The sequence below is a fragment of the Mauremys mutica genome, unplaced genomic scaffold, assembly GCF_020497125.1.
Source record: "Mauremys mutica isolate MM-2020 ecotype Southern unplaced genomic scaffold, ASM2049712v1 000077F_np12_subseq_10558478:10632872_obj, whole genome shotgun sequence".
Lineage (NCBI taxonomy): Eukaryota > Metazoa > Chordata > Testudines > Geoemydidae > Mauremys > Mauremys mutica.
In genome coordinates, this window is record NW_025422829.1 from 46,039 (window position 1) to 63,039 (window position 17,001).

Below are 17,001 nucleotides of genomic sequence, written 5' to 3' on the forward strand. Positions count from 1 at the left end.
ATTGGTAAAGTAAATGAGAACTCCCTTCCGGGACGCGCGCGCCCGTGAGGCTGGAAGACGCTTCATTGCTCCGGATCCTGTAAACAGAGAGGAAGTGACGTTCCGGAGAACAATAACAACAACGCCAGTAACAATACCGAGGAGGAGCCGCCGCAGGTGAGACGGTCCGACCCCAGAGACCTGCCACGGCTCGCGCCTAGAGCTCCCTCCCCACCCCCTTCTTCGCCGTGCGAATAACGGTGACACCAGGCGCGCGGCCGAGTATTAAAGTGGCTGCGGGCGGTAGCGGGCCTGAGGTTCGCCCCGGGCAGCGTTGGGTGAGTCTCTGCCAGCGGCGTTGTCTTAATAAGGCAACAAAGGTTTCCGGAAATGAAGTGCACTTGTCACGTGGGGCTCTTGCTTGATTAACAGCTGGTTTAGAAGCCGTGGCCCAGCGAGCGCAACGTTTGTTCGGGATGTGGATCACGCTGCCATTAGCTGCTGTCTTTGCCGCTTCAAGCCTCGGGTTTATAGGAGGTCACCGCTTAAAATGAATGGGAAGCTGGAACTGGAGTAGAAACTGGTTGCTTGCTTAGTAAGCAGGACACCTTATAGCGATCAGCTGACTCCTATACTCAGGATCTGTAGTTGGTATCTGTGAGCTTACAGATAGATTTTAAGTGTTGGGTTATATATATGTCTATAGTCATAAATAACCAACATCTAGCCTACCTCCATAATACACTGCTGCAGATGTAATCATTGGAGGCAGTGATGCCAACTCCACCTTAGTATAATAAGGACCCCAGCACTCTGGACTGCCTTTCTGCCCCCGTCTGAAATAGCTTGGATTTACCATCTTTCAGTGCTTGTTTCATTTGACCTATGAAGAGAGTCAATTATTAAAAATTCTTGCCATTTTAGGGTCCCTGTACTTATGTTTACAATCTTTTTCCATCTTGTTTTCTTCCTTTTCCTTCCTACCTCATCTTTGTTCTTGCTGAAAAACTGAGTTATAGAAGACTCTGAATTTGGAGGAACTAAACATGTACTTCTGCACAGTCTAATTTACATAGAGACATTTTTAGTACCGATCGTGACAGTTTTTGAGTAGCTCATAAACATTAACAACTTAGGCTTTGTAATATGCCTGCAGGTTAGGGAAATATCCTTATTTTACGCAGGCACAGGAAGACTTACATGAGTGACTTCCCAAAGATTACAAGAACTGGGAATGCCCTAACCCATAAACCATTCTTCCTCCCTATAGGATCTAGCACTTGGAGTTTATCAATTTTTTTTATTTATTTATTTTGAAAAAAGAAGGAGAAGACTGGAGTCCTGAACTCTGTTCTGGTTTAATAATAGTCTGGATTTTATCTACACAAGTTAGAGATTTGAATTAGTTCTGAATGTATTGCAGTTCACACACATTTCTTTTAGAGCAAATTAGCTTGAACAGATTTTCCTAGATAACAGTGAAATGAATGGCCGCTTGTTTCACCTAACCCATAGTAACTCTGTTAAGATCTTGATTCTGCAAGGTGACATACAGTACAATAAAGGACAACAACTGTTTCTTGCTAACTTGCTAATTGGAGCCTGTCTATGGCAATTTAGGCTTTGATGTAGGATACAGTCCGGTGAGATGTGAAGTCACCTAACTCGCATGGATCAATGAATTATTATGCTTATTGAAATCCAAAAGCTTTGTTTAACAACATTGTGTCTAGTCCTGATATCCAAAAAAAAAATTTTGATTTACATTTTTGTAAGTTAATTGAGTTATAATAGTGTAAAACAACCATAAGTGGATCAGAATCAGACTTAATAATTGTGTTGCAGTTTCACTATAAACCAGCAGGCTACACTCAGGATTAGTTTGTTTTCTGAGACACACAGTCATGCTATGAGGGAGAGGGGAGGGGGAGGGAGAGGGGAGGGGGAGGGGGAGGGGGAGGGGGGGGAGGAAACCAAATACTGAAACGGTACTGTTTTCCTGAACAATTTTCCTTTCTGTTCAAAGACAAATTATTTCCTTCTGTATGTAGCCTTAGGCCCAAATCCTACAGTTCTTACTGAGGCAAAGCTCTTAATTAAGCCTACAAGATATGGCCCTATGAGGAGATGCTTTTCTCAAGCTGCTTTAGAGCAAAGTTTATGCACTGTATAGAGTCAAAAAGACCAAGTTCCCCCCCTTCCCCGGGTATCTTTAATACAGAAATTAACAACAGAGTTCAGGTTAAGCCTTCTCCTGAGATGTGACTGATTCTAGGATTCCTACCTCATTACTGCTCTTGATTATTTTTCTCTAATGAGTCACTTATGTCCATGTGGGACAAAGTGAACCACCTACCTCAATGAGTCATAAAATGCACCTACTGTAGTCCTTTCTTCCCAAGTATTCACTAAAAGGGTGAGTGTTTCAGGCAGGCACATAGTAATAAATCAGAGTTTCAAACTACACATTTTCAGTGCTTCCTCAAACCACGTTTTCCGTGTAATAGCTGGGGACAGCTAAATTATAGTCAAAGAAGCAAAATCCCTTGTTATCGACAATTTTATGTCTTATTTCTTTGCATTGAGCTGGCTGTAACCTTAGTAATTAAAAGGTCAAATCCTGAAATCCTTATTTAGGTACAATTGTTGTTTGCTTCAATTAGAATTTTGTTTGAATAAAAACTAAATAAAATCTAATACCGATTTTGTGATTTGGCCTGAAGTTTGTAACCATAGTAACATAATTGCAGCTACTTTAAAGGAAGAAGTAATAATGTATTTTATAGCATTATGAAGTTGTGACATTGTATTCAAACCTTAAGAATATTTGTGTTCAATTGTAGATTGTTCTGAAGTCCAGATCTCTTCAAAGACTGCTTGACTGGTTGGAAATTATGCTAGTAAACCACTACCAACTGGAAACCATGAAGCAACATTTTACATAATTGAGATTGAAATTATGGCATCTTCAACAAATCTAGATGTTGGGGCACAGATAATTGTGGAAGAGTGCACCAGCAGCTATAGTCTGTCTCACATGCCAGACATTAAAGTAGAGCATCAGCTTGACTCCACCACTGAAGAAGGCCCAGCTCAGAGTGTCGCCATGGGAATGAAATTCATTTTGCCTAATAGATTTGATATGAATGTCTGTTCTCGGTTTGTGAAGTCATTGAATGAAGAAGATAGTAAAAATATTCAAGACCAGGTCAACTCTGACCTTGAAGTGGCATCTGTCTTATTTAAAGGTTGAACTTTATGGTACAAGTTGTGTGTGGACTATCTTCCCCTTCTCCCCCCACCCCCACCCCCTTCACTTTTCAATATTTTTCTTTGCTTTTTATCCTCAAGATTATAGATCAATTCATATAGTTTCCTAACATTCTAGAGTGGTTTTAAAACTAAAAAACAAAGTTCAGGATGATTATGTCACTGTCTTCTATTTGCAAAAGATTGCATAGGGAAATATAAGTAGTGCAGTAACTCCCATTAAAGTCTTTGGAAAATTTTAGGTGCAGGAAGCAAGTTCCATTGCAAAGCATGCAAGCTGACTTGTAAAACTATCTTGCCTAGCCTATTGATGTTTAAATTATAGAAAATTGCTAATGATTAATTCCTTAACATTTCTGTTACACATCCAGTTCAAAAATGGTTTAATTCAAACCTCATTTCCCTCCTGAGAGTACATACGTATACATATCTTTCAGGCTTTAAAAAAAAAAAAAAGGCAACAGGACTGAAGAAAAGTCATAAATGTACTTAGACCATGAGTCTACACTGAGGCAGATGTCTATATTTTTTGAAAAACTACTGCCACATTGAGAATATAATCATCTTTTGATGGCTTAGTCCATAACCCTGCAATGTGTTGCACACAGGTAGACTCTTGTACCCACACAGTGCCCCACTGAAAGAATTGCAGGATCACTTGTTAGCTTTAATACACTTTTGGGGGAAGTTTAGAGAGTTTTCTCTTTTCCCTAATATTGATACAAACTTTTAAGTTATTTTGTCGCTGACAGTGGCCTCTTTTGATCTTGTTTTATCAGTATGATGCTGCTAGACCTGCAATCATTGCAATAATTGCCTTGTTGAGTCATTTTCACCTATTTTTGAAAGCGGTTAGTGATTCTGGGTCCAATTCTGTGAGCTGTTCCATGTGGGCAGACCCTAACACCTGTGTGTGCAGTCCCATTGAAGTTGAGGGGGGCTCTGTGCAGGCATTGGGCTGCTCACACAGAACAGCTTTCAGAACTAGGCTTATGTCTGTTACTTCTTAAATATCTGCGCTTTTAAACTTAATTTTCACATTTCTGTACTATATCAAACAATCAGTGATCAATCTTGTCATGGTGTTGAATCTAATCAATTTGCCATTATGAATACAAGCTTTGACTGGTTACGGGTTTCCATTTTCCCCCCTCTTGTATTTGGCTGCAGTTCAGCCACCAGGGTAGGGCATTTAACTTTGTAACCACAGCTGCAGCTATTTGACCTACAAGTAAAATGTAATTTTGCTTGAACTACATTTGCCCCAGGGTGTCACACTTTTTTTAATCAGATCTCTTCCTGAATTTGCACTCAGAAGTTCTTTACAGTATGACTCCAGAGTTACTGGACCTGTTAATTAACCTCAAATCATTTAATTACTATTGCATACTAATGCCAAATCAATTCAGCCAGTAATGCAGCTTAATCCTAGTTATGACTTCCTACATTTAAAGTGTTTGGTTTGGTTTTGTTTTTTTAATTCTGTGGCTTCTAATCTAAGTTTCCAGAAGTAATATAGCCACTCCTAAGAATTGGAATCCAAATGACAACGTCTATAATAGATCCTTTTAAATTACTGTTCCTATGCTCATCTAATGGAAAGCTAGGAAAATAAGCCCATGCAAAGTGCAGATAAAACATGGCATAGAGTGACCTTTAGGACTCTAGCTTCCCCACACTATAACAGCTAGTCATCAATTAATTTGGGAGGTCTCCATTTCTATTAGATCAATAGTCATAAGACATCATTCACAATGCAATTGTAGTTTTGCTAAAGAAATGGTGAAACTGTACCAATAAGGAAACATAGTTAATGTAGACACCTGGTAGAAAATTTTTATTATGGACTTTGGATGATTGTAGGTCATATTCATCCCTAGAGCATCACTGATTTAGGGATGAATTTGGCCCTTTCACTTTATTATTCTGTACATGTAATTAATAGTGGAAAGAAATACATTCCATCACTCTTATTTAATGCAGGTTTTAAATATTCTATAACATTAACGTATCCTACTTTGATTTAGAATCTGTAGCTTTCCTTTTAGCGTTCTTACAGTCACTAAAATCAATTATCTTTTCCCTGTTGAATTTAGCTGAATGCAACATCCATACTTCCCCTTCTCCTGGAATTCAAGTAAGACATGTCTACACCCCATCAACAACTAAACATTTTTCGCCCATAAAACAGTCAACTACTTTAACTAACAAACATAGGGGAAATGAGGTCTCTACAACACCTCTCCTTGTAAATTGTAAGTATTCTGTGGTATAGTAAATGTTGTGAGTTGTAAGTTAATAACTGTCAGATGTTTGACTTTTTCATTGGGACCTTTCATAGAATAATGCCAGAAGAGACCATTAGATCATCTAGCCTGACCTGCATAGCACAGGTCATAGAATTTCATCCATTCACTCTGTATTGAAGCCAATGAGTTATGCTTTAGCTAAGCACATCTTCAGGAAAAGTATCCAAGTCTTGAGCTGAAGACCTTGCAGACGACCTTTTTGATTCTTTGTAGTCTTTAAATGAAAGTACTTGATTTTTTTAACCCTATTAATCTGTTATCAGTGTAGGTACAGCAAGTAGAACTTATTAATTAATGGGTAAGTGCCAACAATGTCCTGGATGTTATACAATAAATATTCAGGCAGTCTCTGCTCTGTAGTGATTATAATCAAGGAGACAGAAGATGCACTGACAGAGGAAGTTGTAAAATTATTTTTTTTAATGTAAACTGATAACCTAGTAGAGTTTTCACCTACAAATGGCCACAATTTGAAATCTTAAGCATACATCCCTCTTAAACTTAGAAGTTCAATTATAAAATTTCCCCTTTCCTACTGGGCTAGTGAATACAGAGGTATACCATACAATGCCCTTTTCTGAATAAAAGGTGTATCCTTTCTGAGAAATCAAACTAACAGTGAATAGGAATAGCACAATGGACATTTATTTAATGGACCACTGGCAAACAACACGAAGTGTTATCAATTAATATGTATAACTGTGGCCTTTCCCCAAGACAGAATGGTTGTACCCACAGTGAGCTTGACATAGGCAGACCCCCTGTGCCTGTACAAAGCACGTTGCAGGATTAAGGCCTTAAATGTTTGCTCTTAGATTATTAAAGCACTCTGCTGTAATAACTGATTCCATCCCCAAGTTTTTTTGGGGGGATGGGGTGGGGAGAGGGAGGTTAATGGAAATATTTTCCTCCCCGATATAAAAGTAGGTCATGTTGTGTATGCTTACAAAAGACTTGATCCAATGCTTATTGTACTCAATGGGAGTTATGCTATTGACTTCAACAAGCAGTCAACTAGATTCATACAGAACACTGTGTGACCCGTCACAGAGTATTTTGGATATTCTAATGCAACAAAGAGTTTGATAAGTGCTTGCAGCTTTCTTAAGTCTTAAAATAAGTAAGAATATTCCCTTTGTCTGACCATTATCAGCAGCAGGTCTCTATAAAAATTCAGTGCTGATGAAGCAACCTGAGATAAGCTTAAGAATTAAACAGAAAGGAAGGAACATTGGAGGAAACATTGGTTAATAGTTTCAAAACGGGAAAACACTGAGGACATGTTCATCAGTGATTTGGTATTTTTAATCTTTCTCCTTTAAACGTTCTTGAAGGCAATATAATCTTGATGGCAAAGTGACATTAAATTACAAGCCGGGTGGCAAGAAGCCATCTCATGGAGATATTGAGAACATAATAAAGTTTGTAATTCAACATCAGTGGAAAATATTTTGCCCTAATATGATAGAGAGTTGGTGGAAAAATGGAACCACTTTTAAGAAGACTGCAAACCTGATTCAGAAGTTAAGCTGACATCAGTATGAGCACTTCCTTTTGTCATTGGCTTCAGGTGGAGCAGGACCATGCCTTATGTGCACATAATACATCTTTGTGCTCTTTTTGCAGCTCTGTCAGTTCACCAGCTGGCTGCTCAAGGGGAAATGCTTTATTTGGCCACACGTATTGAACAAGGTGAGAGTCTGAGGGGCTTTAAACCTCATCTTTTCTTTGGAGGATTTTTAACCTTGTTACATGGGATTATATCCCCCAACATTCATCAGCTGCATAGAAAATCCCCCACAGATCTATCACAAACCCCATAAACTCATGATGGACATGGATTTTTTTTATATCTGTCTGTACTTTTAAAGATGTCGAGTTGCCCATCACTGCAGTTCGGGTGTGCAAAGTAACATTAGTCTTAATGGGAATTACATGTAAATCCTTTCTGTACTGAAGCAGGGGGAAAAAACCCTATAGACTGCATATAGATAAACTGTGAAAGTGAGATATGCAAAAATCTGCAAATTAGTTATGAGATGATTTAACTGTAGTGTTCTTTACTGCATTTATAGTCTGATACAAATTCCCACTAAAGTGAGTGTATTTATATTCATAATTTTATCAGTTAACCTATACAGCATTATATTGTAGTTTCAGACGGCTCTTCACTGCTTATCATTCCAAATCTGAGTTATGCAATATCCTGCAGTGAAACTATTGTAATTTTATAATAGATATTATTTTCTGTAAAATAAACTGCGAAATAGCATCCACTGTACTGTACATCACTCCTTTTAAGTAATTATATTAGCGTGAATATGGATGACTCGCTGGCTGGCTCAACAGGCTATACAAGCATTTACATTAACTTCTCTGGTACGAATCTGGCCATTGTAGGCAGTCATTGAAAGTCATTACCATCTGACATCTGTTTGTTGGCCTAAGGCGGTGTTATGCTTGAATATACAAATTTGAAATTTGCTTTTTGTTGGCATTTATTCAAGTAAAACTGTCTCGCCTTTGTAGGAGGCAAAGGATTGGGAATCCAGAGAAAGCAAATTCATTTTTAAAAATTTGAGCATATATTTATTTAGATTTGACTAATGGTTTTTAAAAAAAAAAAAAAAAAGTTACCCTTATAAGAGCTTTGGGCACCCTGACACCTAATTTATCTTACAACAATGTAAATATACTCAGCAGCATTGAAAAAACAAACATCCATCAGGAACAAATTAACTCAACTCATCCAGCCAATGAATCAGCTACAAAAACACACTTACCACCCCCCTTCATTTCTGGGAACACGCTTAACCCTCTGCACAGAACCCCAATCAAATACATGAAATTGCCAACTCTTTATTCTAGACCTTAGATTTACATGTTATTTATTTGAGAGACTAGAATGGCTCATTATCTTGGAAAAGCACATTTTAGATTGCCTAATAACTATTAATATGGAACGTTTGTTTATTTTGGGGGCATCTGCTGTACTATCTCCAAAAATATCCATAGCCAACATTATGGTTAAATGACCTGCAATATTTTAGTATAAAAATAAAGCTTTATTTGTGGAAATGTGAAAGTCATCAGAAGCTAGGTTTTCCTTCCCCCTCCCCCCACACAGAATAGATAAGTGTATTTCTGTCACTGTCAGGGTTAGATTTTGTATGTAAAATGTCAGGCCAGAGTGGACTTTATGGTAGAACTATAAACGCAGCTGTTCATAACAGAAATGTTGACACAACCTTTACTCTAACAGCACTTGCAGTACAGCAGCAAAAATGATCATTGAACTGTATTTTTCTTTTAAACAGAAAATGTAATCAACCATAAAGATGAAGAAGGTTTTACCCCTCTGATGTGGGCCGCAGCGCATGGGCAGATAGCAGTGGTAGAGTTTCTGCTTCAGAATGTAAGGAGAAAATACAGTTCTTCTCAAAATCTTTAGTTCATTTTATATTGCTAAGTTTAGAGATGTAGCATCTGCAAAAGTAGTAACATTAATTGCCCCACAAAGGGGAAATAAAAGGCAAATGTGGTGGGGGCACACTCCACTTTGGAGTTCTGTCTTATGTCAGTGCATAATGTCATTGGTATCCTGAGCTCCAGCACTTCCTGCAAGTATCTTCTGTGGCTCAGCCCTCCAGCCAAGTCGCATAAAGCTTAAATCCCCGTTGGGGTAACTAAAAGGTCCAAATGAAAATCCAAACAAATCTGAATAAAGTTCTTGCTACATTCAGCTACTGAAGTCTTCTGCTTACAAATTCTATCTCAGGGCCACCCCACAGGAGCCTACTCTACTCCCTTTGGGTGTCTTTGGGACTACCCCCCACCCCTCCATCCCTGTGGGTTTCTGTCTGTAGTAGAGTTCTGCTGCCTCTGTAGTCTCTCTCAGACCCCAGCTGCAGCTCTAATCACTCTAACTCTAGTGCACCAGGCTGGGATCACTAATTGCCCTTTCGGGGCAAGTCTGAGCCCAGCTTGCCTTAAAGGGCCCTCTAGCCTGTGACAGTAAGGTTTCTAAATAGGACTGGTAACACCTTTTTTTTTTTTTTTTGTTCCCTTCAGGGTGCAGATGCTCAGATTTTGGGGAAAGGGCGAGAAAGTGCACTCTCATTGGCCTGTAGTAAGGGATACACAGATATTGTCAAAATGCTGCTTGATTGTGGAGTTGATGTAAACGAGTATGACTGGGTAAGTCTGTCACTGGAGTGTACATTATCTTAGTGTGCATTGGTCAGAAATTTGCTCCTAACTCTAGAACAGACATGGATTTGAAAACCATATTAAGTTTTCAGAAATGTAAGCTTGGAAAACCTAGGACATGGTGTACTAATTGATTGTCCCTGGGAGGACTTTTTTGTACAGGACCAAGAGAGTTTTTTCAGGTCTCCGTGGCCAACTGTAGTCTCTTGGTGGTATGGATGGGGAGTGTCTTCTAAGCCGAAATAGGAGGGCTAGATGAGATTGTTCCTGGGCTCACATGATGGCTGTGAATCAGGGACCTTAAGTGTTTGTCCTCACACCCCAGGACTTACTATGGACCTTCTGGAAAGGTGAAATGTTTGTTTTTCTCCAAACTAGTGGGGTGTTCCCTACCCAGGTCTTCTTGCCACAGAAGAACTTTGCTATATCAGTACTTACTATAGAAGAGTTCCTTATGCAGAAAATTACAGAGAATTACTTATGATATTATTAGCACAGGGGAGGGCTACTCCCTGAAGCCAGGAAAAAATATCTCTGGGACGAGGGCAAAATCTGAGGTAACCTTTAAAATGCAGTTGCTTTTAGAAGACAGAAACTGGCCTTTGACTCTTGTGAATTTTGCATTTCAAAGGAGATGTCATTGATTAAACTGCACTGTCAGAAACATAAGGGCAAAAAAGCCAGTATGATTACATAACAGAGAAAGGGTCTAAGTTAAAAAAGTATTCACTTACTCAATTTTCCCTTTTTTAACATAAATGTCAAGTTAATCAATTTTTATGGTGTGATGAATCTTACTGTTGAATTATTTACATTTCACCATAAGGATTCCTTTAGAACAATGGCAGCAGTACAAAATATAAATAAGAGAGATGAGAATGTATTTCAGGTTAATAGTCACATTTGAAAAGGTTTCAGTTTTCAGATTTTGAATTTATAGACAGTTTTCTAAAGTGGCTGGAATTTACATACGTGATGAGTGCTTCAGAAGATTTTGTACAAGTTAAATATTTTTCCATATTAATGCAGTAAAAATGTCTGTTGCCACTTTATTTATATTGCATCAACAGTGTGCTCAGTACTAAGCAATAGCAGTAAAAACAGTGATCCAGAATTGAGGTGTGGATTGGTTAATTTGTGCCACTCTGGAGTCTGGGCATGGAACTGGCATAACCAGCCCTTGTGATCACCCTTGTGTAGGAGTTGATCTGCTAATTCCTGCTCTTTGGGCTGTTGGCAATTGCTATAATTTAGAACAGCCTTCATGGAAACACAAACAATTTGGGCCAGTTTCTGCCTTGAAGAGTCTACAAACTTCAGGTTCTGCAGTCTGACCCACAGAGACAGATTTGCCCATGCAAAGCTCCTTTCACTTCACTAGGACTCCTCACAGGGACAGGGGTCTGCAGACACAACCCACTTCCAGGATTGTGGCCTAAAATAGACCCATAGAAGATGGGGGACACAGAAAACCATAGTTGGAGAAGAGCTGGTGACCTTTTCATTGCACATTATGACCCCTGTTATCTGAAGGACTCACATATGTGTACTACTTATTATCAGGGGGGAATTACAGATACAGTCTGTTCAGTTTTTGAACTAGCTACATGAACTCCAGCTATTAAAGACTGTAAGTCTTTTTTCTCCTTTTGCAGAATGGAGGGACACCTCTTCTATATGCAGTACATGGAAACCATGTGAAATGTGTAAAAATTCTCTTAGGTGAGCACATTAAGGATAACATTAAGAAATCAAACCTAAAATAATTTTATTATTGATAATGATAAACTACTAATTATCAGAATAATTTAGGGATTTTGTTCCTTCTATTTTACATAGAAAATGGTGCTGATCCAACTATTGAGACAGATTCTGGCTATAATTCCATGGATTTGGCTGTGGCTTTAGGCCATCGGAGCGGTAAGGATTTAGAGCCCTTTACGTTTGGCTGTTTTTATTGCAGTTTGTTTATGTAGTTACAGTAACTGTTTTACACATGTAAGAAGATAAAAGTCCCTGTCCCAAAATAGTTTTAGATTGCTAAATCTGTTAGGGCTGTTGTTTTCAGTTGATTATGGGCTAGTTAAACATCTTAATTATGTAAATATTAATTGACTAAACTCACGTTGTTTTATTTGCTTGACTTGTGCTTTCAAAATCTATTAAAATGTTAGCTCTAGCAGCACGCACTGTGTACATCTTACAATATGTAATTTAGAGGACAGACCTGGATTGTTCAAGGAACTAGTAACAGGTCTTTCACCTCTAGTTCACGAGCCCAGGTCAGTAGTGAAAGAGAGTCACTGTTCTTGAGCCATGTCTTTAGGCACAGTTGGGAGTGTATCTAATTTACAAACTCCTTTGTCTATGTGGAGACAAATGTACCAGAGAGAGGATTTATTCTAGGAGAGGGCAGGCAGTGACACTACTACCCCCTCCATCCTGAAGGGTTTGGCCATAGGAAGACAGCGTTAAACCGTGTGTTGGGATACACAGGAGCCCTGTCTGCTGAGGCTGCTCTCCCTCTCCCGGCAGCCTTTCAGCCTGGGGTCCAGCTTTCTCTGAGAGGGAGACATTGTTGTTCGGTTTTTTGAGCACTTGGGCCAGGCATCTGCTCTCACGTACATTAAATAGTCACAGGATTCTTGGACTTACCTCTGTGAACTATTTGAAATTGTTTGTATTTTCATCTAAAACCACAAACATTTCCTGGGGGTAGAGGGCATTTCTTCCGGGGTCCTGCATGGTTGTACAGAGTCAAAAAGGGGCCTCTTCAGTGGTGACCCTGGCTTCTGAACCATGTGAAATCTTTGGTTTTTTTAAACCCTGAAGTGAATAAAAAATGATAAGCCTACCCAGGCATGTAACTGCTGCAAGCCCCTGGGCTTATGTTGGAATTGATAACTTCATGGATGGCTCAGATGTGGAACCCATAGCGGGTTCAGTGTGTAAATTCTGAACACTGAGGAAAATCACTACAAAGTTTCCAACAGTGACTATGATTTTACCCCCTAGTACTCACATGCTCTCCACTTCTAGGTTAGAATCCCCCATACCCTACCTTAACCTATCCCATCTACATTTCCAAACCAGGCCACAGACCAGGGCTTCCTCCCATGCTCACTCAACATACTGGCCCTCTGTTAGTGTATTTATTGTTTTGCATTATATGATGTTTTAATTTTCATAGGTGATACAAATCCATAGTGCATTAGTTCGTCTTGTACAATCATCTAATCAAAATAAACAAGTCAGCATCTAGCAGTAAAATACAAGAACAGTAGTGATTTGGAAATCATTGAACAGTAATTAACTAGGTTGTTTCTCCACTTTAGTTCAACAGGTTATTGAGGCTCATTTATTGCAGCTCCTTCAAAATATCAAGGAGTAATGGCCTGCTGTTAATAGAAAATTGTTCCAGGCCTGAAGATTTGGACTGTGTTTTAGCCCCACAATCAGTGATAAAGGCTTGTTAACTTATTTAACTTTATCTCAGTGAAAATATTTGCTGGTTTTAGTCAGATTTTAGTATATTTTATGTATTTCACTGATGTTCATAGACATCTCTGATCATTGATCCTTTTGTAAATGTATTTTATGTAAATTTTAAAAAATTTAATCGGTGTGTGTTGCATGAAAACCTTGAATAAAAATATAATTATAGCAGCATAAATGTTCACATTAAGTACAGTAGTTCACTTTCTACAGAGTATTCCACTAGGTTGTGTCAATGATATGGTATCCACATAGACTTCGTTTTAGATTTTTAGGTGTGTACCACAGAAGATAAGTGTCTTTATTGTTTATAGGACAAAAAAAGTGCACAATGTGTGGTTGTTTACAAATTCTTATGCAGTTGAATTAAAATACTTTGTCAATTTCTGTATTTGTCTGATTAAACTGTTTTTTTGGGGGGGGGAAAGCAATTCGGCATTGGGAGCTCAATTCCGCTCAGTAGTTTGCCCCAAAGGATTTAAGGACCTAAATCAGAAACAGACTCTCTGCTCTGCTTCTTTTTTGCCAGTCAGGTGGTGCAGAGACAGCATCCCCTTAGCTGGGATTCCCCTGGCGTTGGGGAGTCCCCAGCAGTCTTAGACCCAGCATACCTGGCTCCTAAACCACCCTCTTCAGAGTGCCTGGCATAGTGGATGTCAGTGATCGGTGGGGCAGGGGGGAGAAGAGTACCTAGAGAGCACTGTACCTCAGCCAGCTATTTTCAGCTGAGATAGTCCCTTGAGTATCTCCTTGCCAGCTGATGCAGATTTAGAGCAGTCATTAGGCCAATTTAACCTGCACTGGGGAAAGGCAGAGAATCAGGAAGGGTGACTGGTTCCCTGGTAGGCTCCCCTCTGCTTTGCCAAGTCTAAACTCAAAAAGGCAAAGAATGTGATTCTTTATCTTTGCACAAACAACAAATCAGCTTCTGAAACAGAATGTTAGTGTTATGGATTCTTAGCACTGTTTTTCCACTACATGTCCCTTACACTATGCTGTTTAAGAATTATCCTCAAAAATATAACAGGATGAAATTAACACCACGTAAAATGTCAGAACAAAGGGCTTGGGAAGGCCCATGGACCCCCAGACTAGTCCTTGGGTCAGAGCCAGAGATATAATAAAATACAAAATACTGGTTTCATCGTTTCAAAGTGAATGAAACAACCAGGGGGCAAATTTAAATAGCTACATGAATTTAGCTTGAATTCGGGCCCAATTCTCCCCTAACTTACACTGTACCTTCACTGAGGTTGTACCAGGTGTAAGTCAGGGCAGAATTTTGGTTGCTAGGAAAGCCAGTTAAACATCTGTGACAGTGAGTTCTCTTTCGGAGAGTCAAAACCTTAGAGTGAACCATAAAGAAGGAGCTTTGAACAGAAGAATGTCATTGATCTTCATGGTTTGCTAAAATCCTAGCTAACGCTGACTGAGCATTATTATTATGTGTACCACTTCATCTTTCAACATCTTTAACTGCCCTTTTTCTTATGTGGGTGAGGTCACGACCTTCTCTCTCTAATATCCTGGGACCAACACAGCTACAACTACAGTACATACTTTTTCTTACGTAGCATTTATATCTCTTGCATCCCATCACGGCTCTAGTTAAATTGTATATATTCATCAAGTAAAAAGAACACCAAATCTGAGGTCGAGGGGGGAGGAAGGTAAAAATGTTCTATTATAATTTTTAGAAATATATTAGCAAGTTTTTAAATCTATCTATTGCTTGTAATGTGAGTAAACTCTTTAATAATAATAATAATAAAAAGCCTGAAGTAGATGGTAATTATTGTAGAATTGCAATATTGGAAATTTTTAGATGTAATAGCCTTTGTGGGGAAGTTAACTGATGTTTAAAGTTGTTTTTAATTTGTTTTCATGTCTGTTTATACAATGTGTATATATACTGGAAACATTTTTTTTCTTGAAATTAATGGTTTTATGATCTGTCAAATACTTCATTTCAAATATTATTTCATGTATATATGGCATATAAATATGTATAAAGAACAAAAAAATCCTTTTTCCTGTGGATTTATATAATAGAAAGCGGGTCACTTAAAGTATAAGCATTCAATAGCTGTTTCACATTTTGTTTTAACCTTCAGTTGGTACTGAATAAATTTAATGGATATAAATTAATTTATTGCCATCCAATAGTTTTGAAATGTGATTTCACCTAACTTGGATTTTCAGATTGGGTGGATAAAAGATAGAATAAATGGAAAGAAACGAAGTAGGAAAAACTATTTGTCTTCTCCTTTTTTGCTGTAGAATTTCAAACCATTTTGTGGGCTCTACAGTGATGTGTCATACAAATGCCTCTGAATAAAGTTGAAAATGTTCATCTTTAGAAAGTTACCTATTTTCTGAAGTCAGGAGCACTTTCTGTAGCTTGACCTTTTGCTGTTAGAGCAATGCAACTGGAATTGAAGTTCACTCAGTAGCCATTGTGATGGCACTATAGGGAATAGATAAGTGTTTCATGAACTATGATTCTAGCATCCTGGGGGAGGCTCAGTCAAGAGCAGGAGAACTGGGAAGGGAGAGTTTAAGTGGGAGGGGGGGGAGCTCTTCTACCTTTATTGTTCTGTTTTCATTTGAGTCAAAAAAAAGTGCAGACATCTGTTACTGTTCTGTATTCAACAGGGTGGCCTAGTCCACATGTAAGTGCACTCTTTTATTGGTGTAAACACTACTTAGTATAAAAATACAATAGTGGTACAAAATACAAAAGGGTTTGTTTTGTACCTTAAAGGAGGAAAATTGGAACAAGCTGAGAAACCCTGATACAATTGCTAACATTCCAAAAGTTAGGCCACCGCACTAGCTTTGATGGAATAAATGACTTCTTTAGCCTTCATCTTCTGGGTCATATGGTTTTGATGGTACTACTGGTTACCTGTGAGCCAGACCCTGGGTTTGAATATAGATGTATCTTATGATTGGGCCATAGGACTGGGAAATGAGAAGGTTCTTAATTTTGATTGCAGCTCTTAGGCCGACTCCCTCTGTGACTTTGGCCAAGTCACTTGATCTCTCTTCTTCAGTCTCTTCCTATGGGAAATGAAAAATAATGCTTCCCTACTTACCTCACAAGGATGCTGAAATGCTCTGAAAATGAAGGATTTCTTTCTTCTTTTCAGTGTAAATCAACAAGAACTCCAGTGAAATTAATGGAGTAAAGCTGGTGTGAGAGAGTAGCAAATCAAGCTCAAAACATATTTTTGTTGGAAAATGCCGATTCATCAAAACTGAAACCTTTCATGGGAAAAGGTTGGTGTTGATGAATTTCCCATTTCAATACATTTTGGACTTTCTTTTTAAATTGTCAATATCCCATTTTGGCATTTTTGAAAGAAAAAGTTCAATTTTTGGTTGAACACAACCTGTTTTTTTTTTTCATTATTTAATTTATTATAATTAAGAAAAAATGTAAAATTTTAAAAGGTCAAAATCTAAAGGAAATGTGAAAATTATTGAAACAAAAATGTTTTGACTGACCCATTCCAAAAAACTTTTTGGATTTTTGGTGTGCAAAAATGTTCAAGTTTTTAACATTCCATCCTGATGTAAGAGAAGGTTTTGTTTTTTATATCAGATTCTCATGGCACAAGAAAAACAATTTCCCTGCACAGTTTTACCAAGTGTTATATTCAGTGTTGCCACTCTGCATTTGAGTTAGTCAAAAATGTTTTTTCACAGAAAAATTGATTTTTTTTTGCAGAAGAAA

General features: G+C 38.3%; 1 protein-coding gene across 3 annotated transcripts; it reads left to right on the plus strand.

Annotated features, from left to right (window-relative positions):
* The first annotated feature begins 15 nt into the window (after positions 1 to 15).
* On the plus strand, positions 16 to 15,036 carry LOC123356945 (ankyrin repeat family A protein 2). Of its 3 annotated transcripts, none has more exons than XM_045000204.1 (9): positions 16 to 156; positions 2,823 to 3,227; positions 5,346 to 5,504; positions 7,185 to 7,250; positions 8,876 to 8,973; positions 9,630 to 9,755; positions 11,423 to 11,489; positions 11,607 to 11,687; positions 13,103 to 15,036. In XM_045000204.1, exons 2-9 carry the CDS (start codon positions 2,939 to 2,941, stop codon positions 13,156 to 13,158), a joined length of 942 nt encoding a protein of 313 aa, XP_044856139.1. In that variant the 5' UTR covers positions 16 to 156; positions 2,823 to 2,938; the 3' UTR covers positions 13,159 to 15,036. The 3 variants fall into 3 exon arrangements, with proteins under 3 accessions (XP_044856139.1, XP_044856140.1, XP_044856141.1); XM_045000205.1 differs by lacking the exon at positions 16 to 156 and adding an exon at positions 163 to 317; XM_045000206.1 differs by lacking the exon at positions 16 to 156 and adding an exon at positions 453 to 574.
* The last annotated feature ends 1,965 nt before the right edge of the window (positions 15,037 to 17,001 follow it).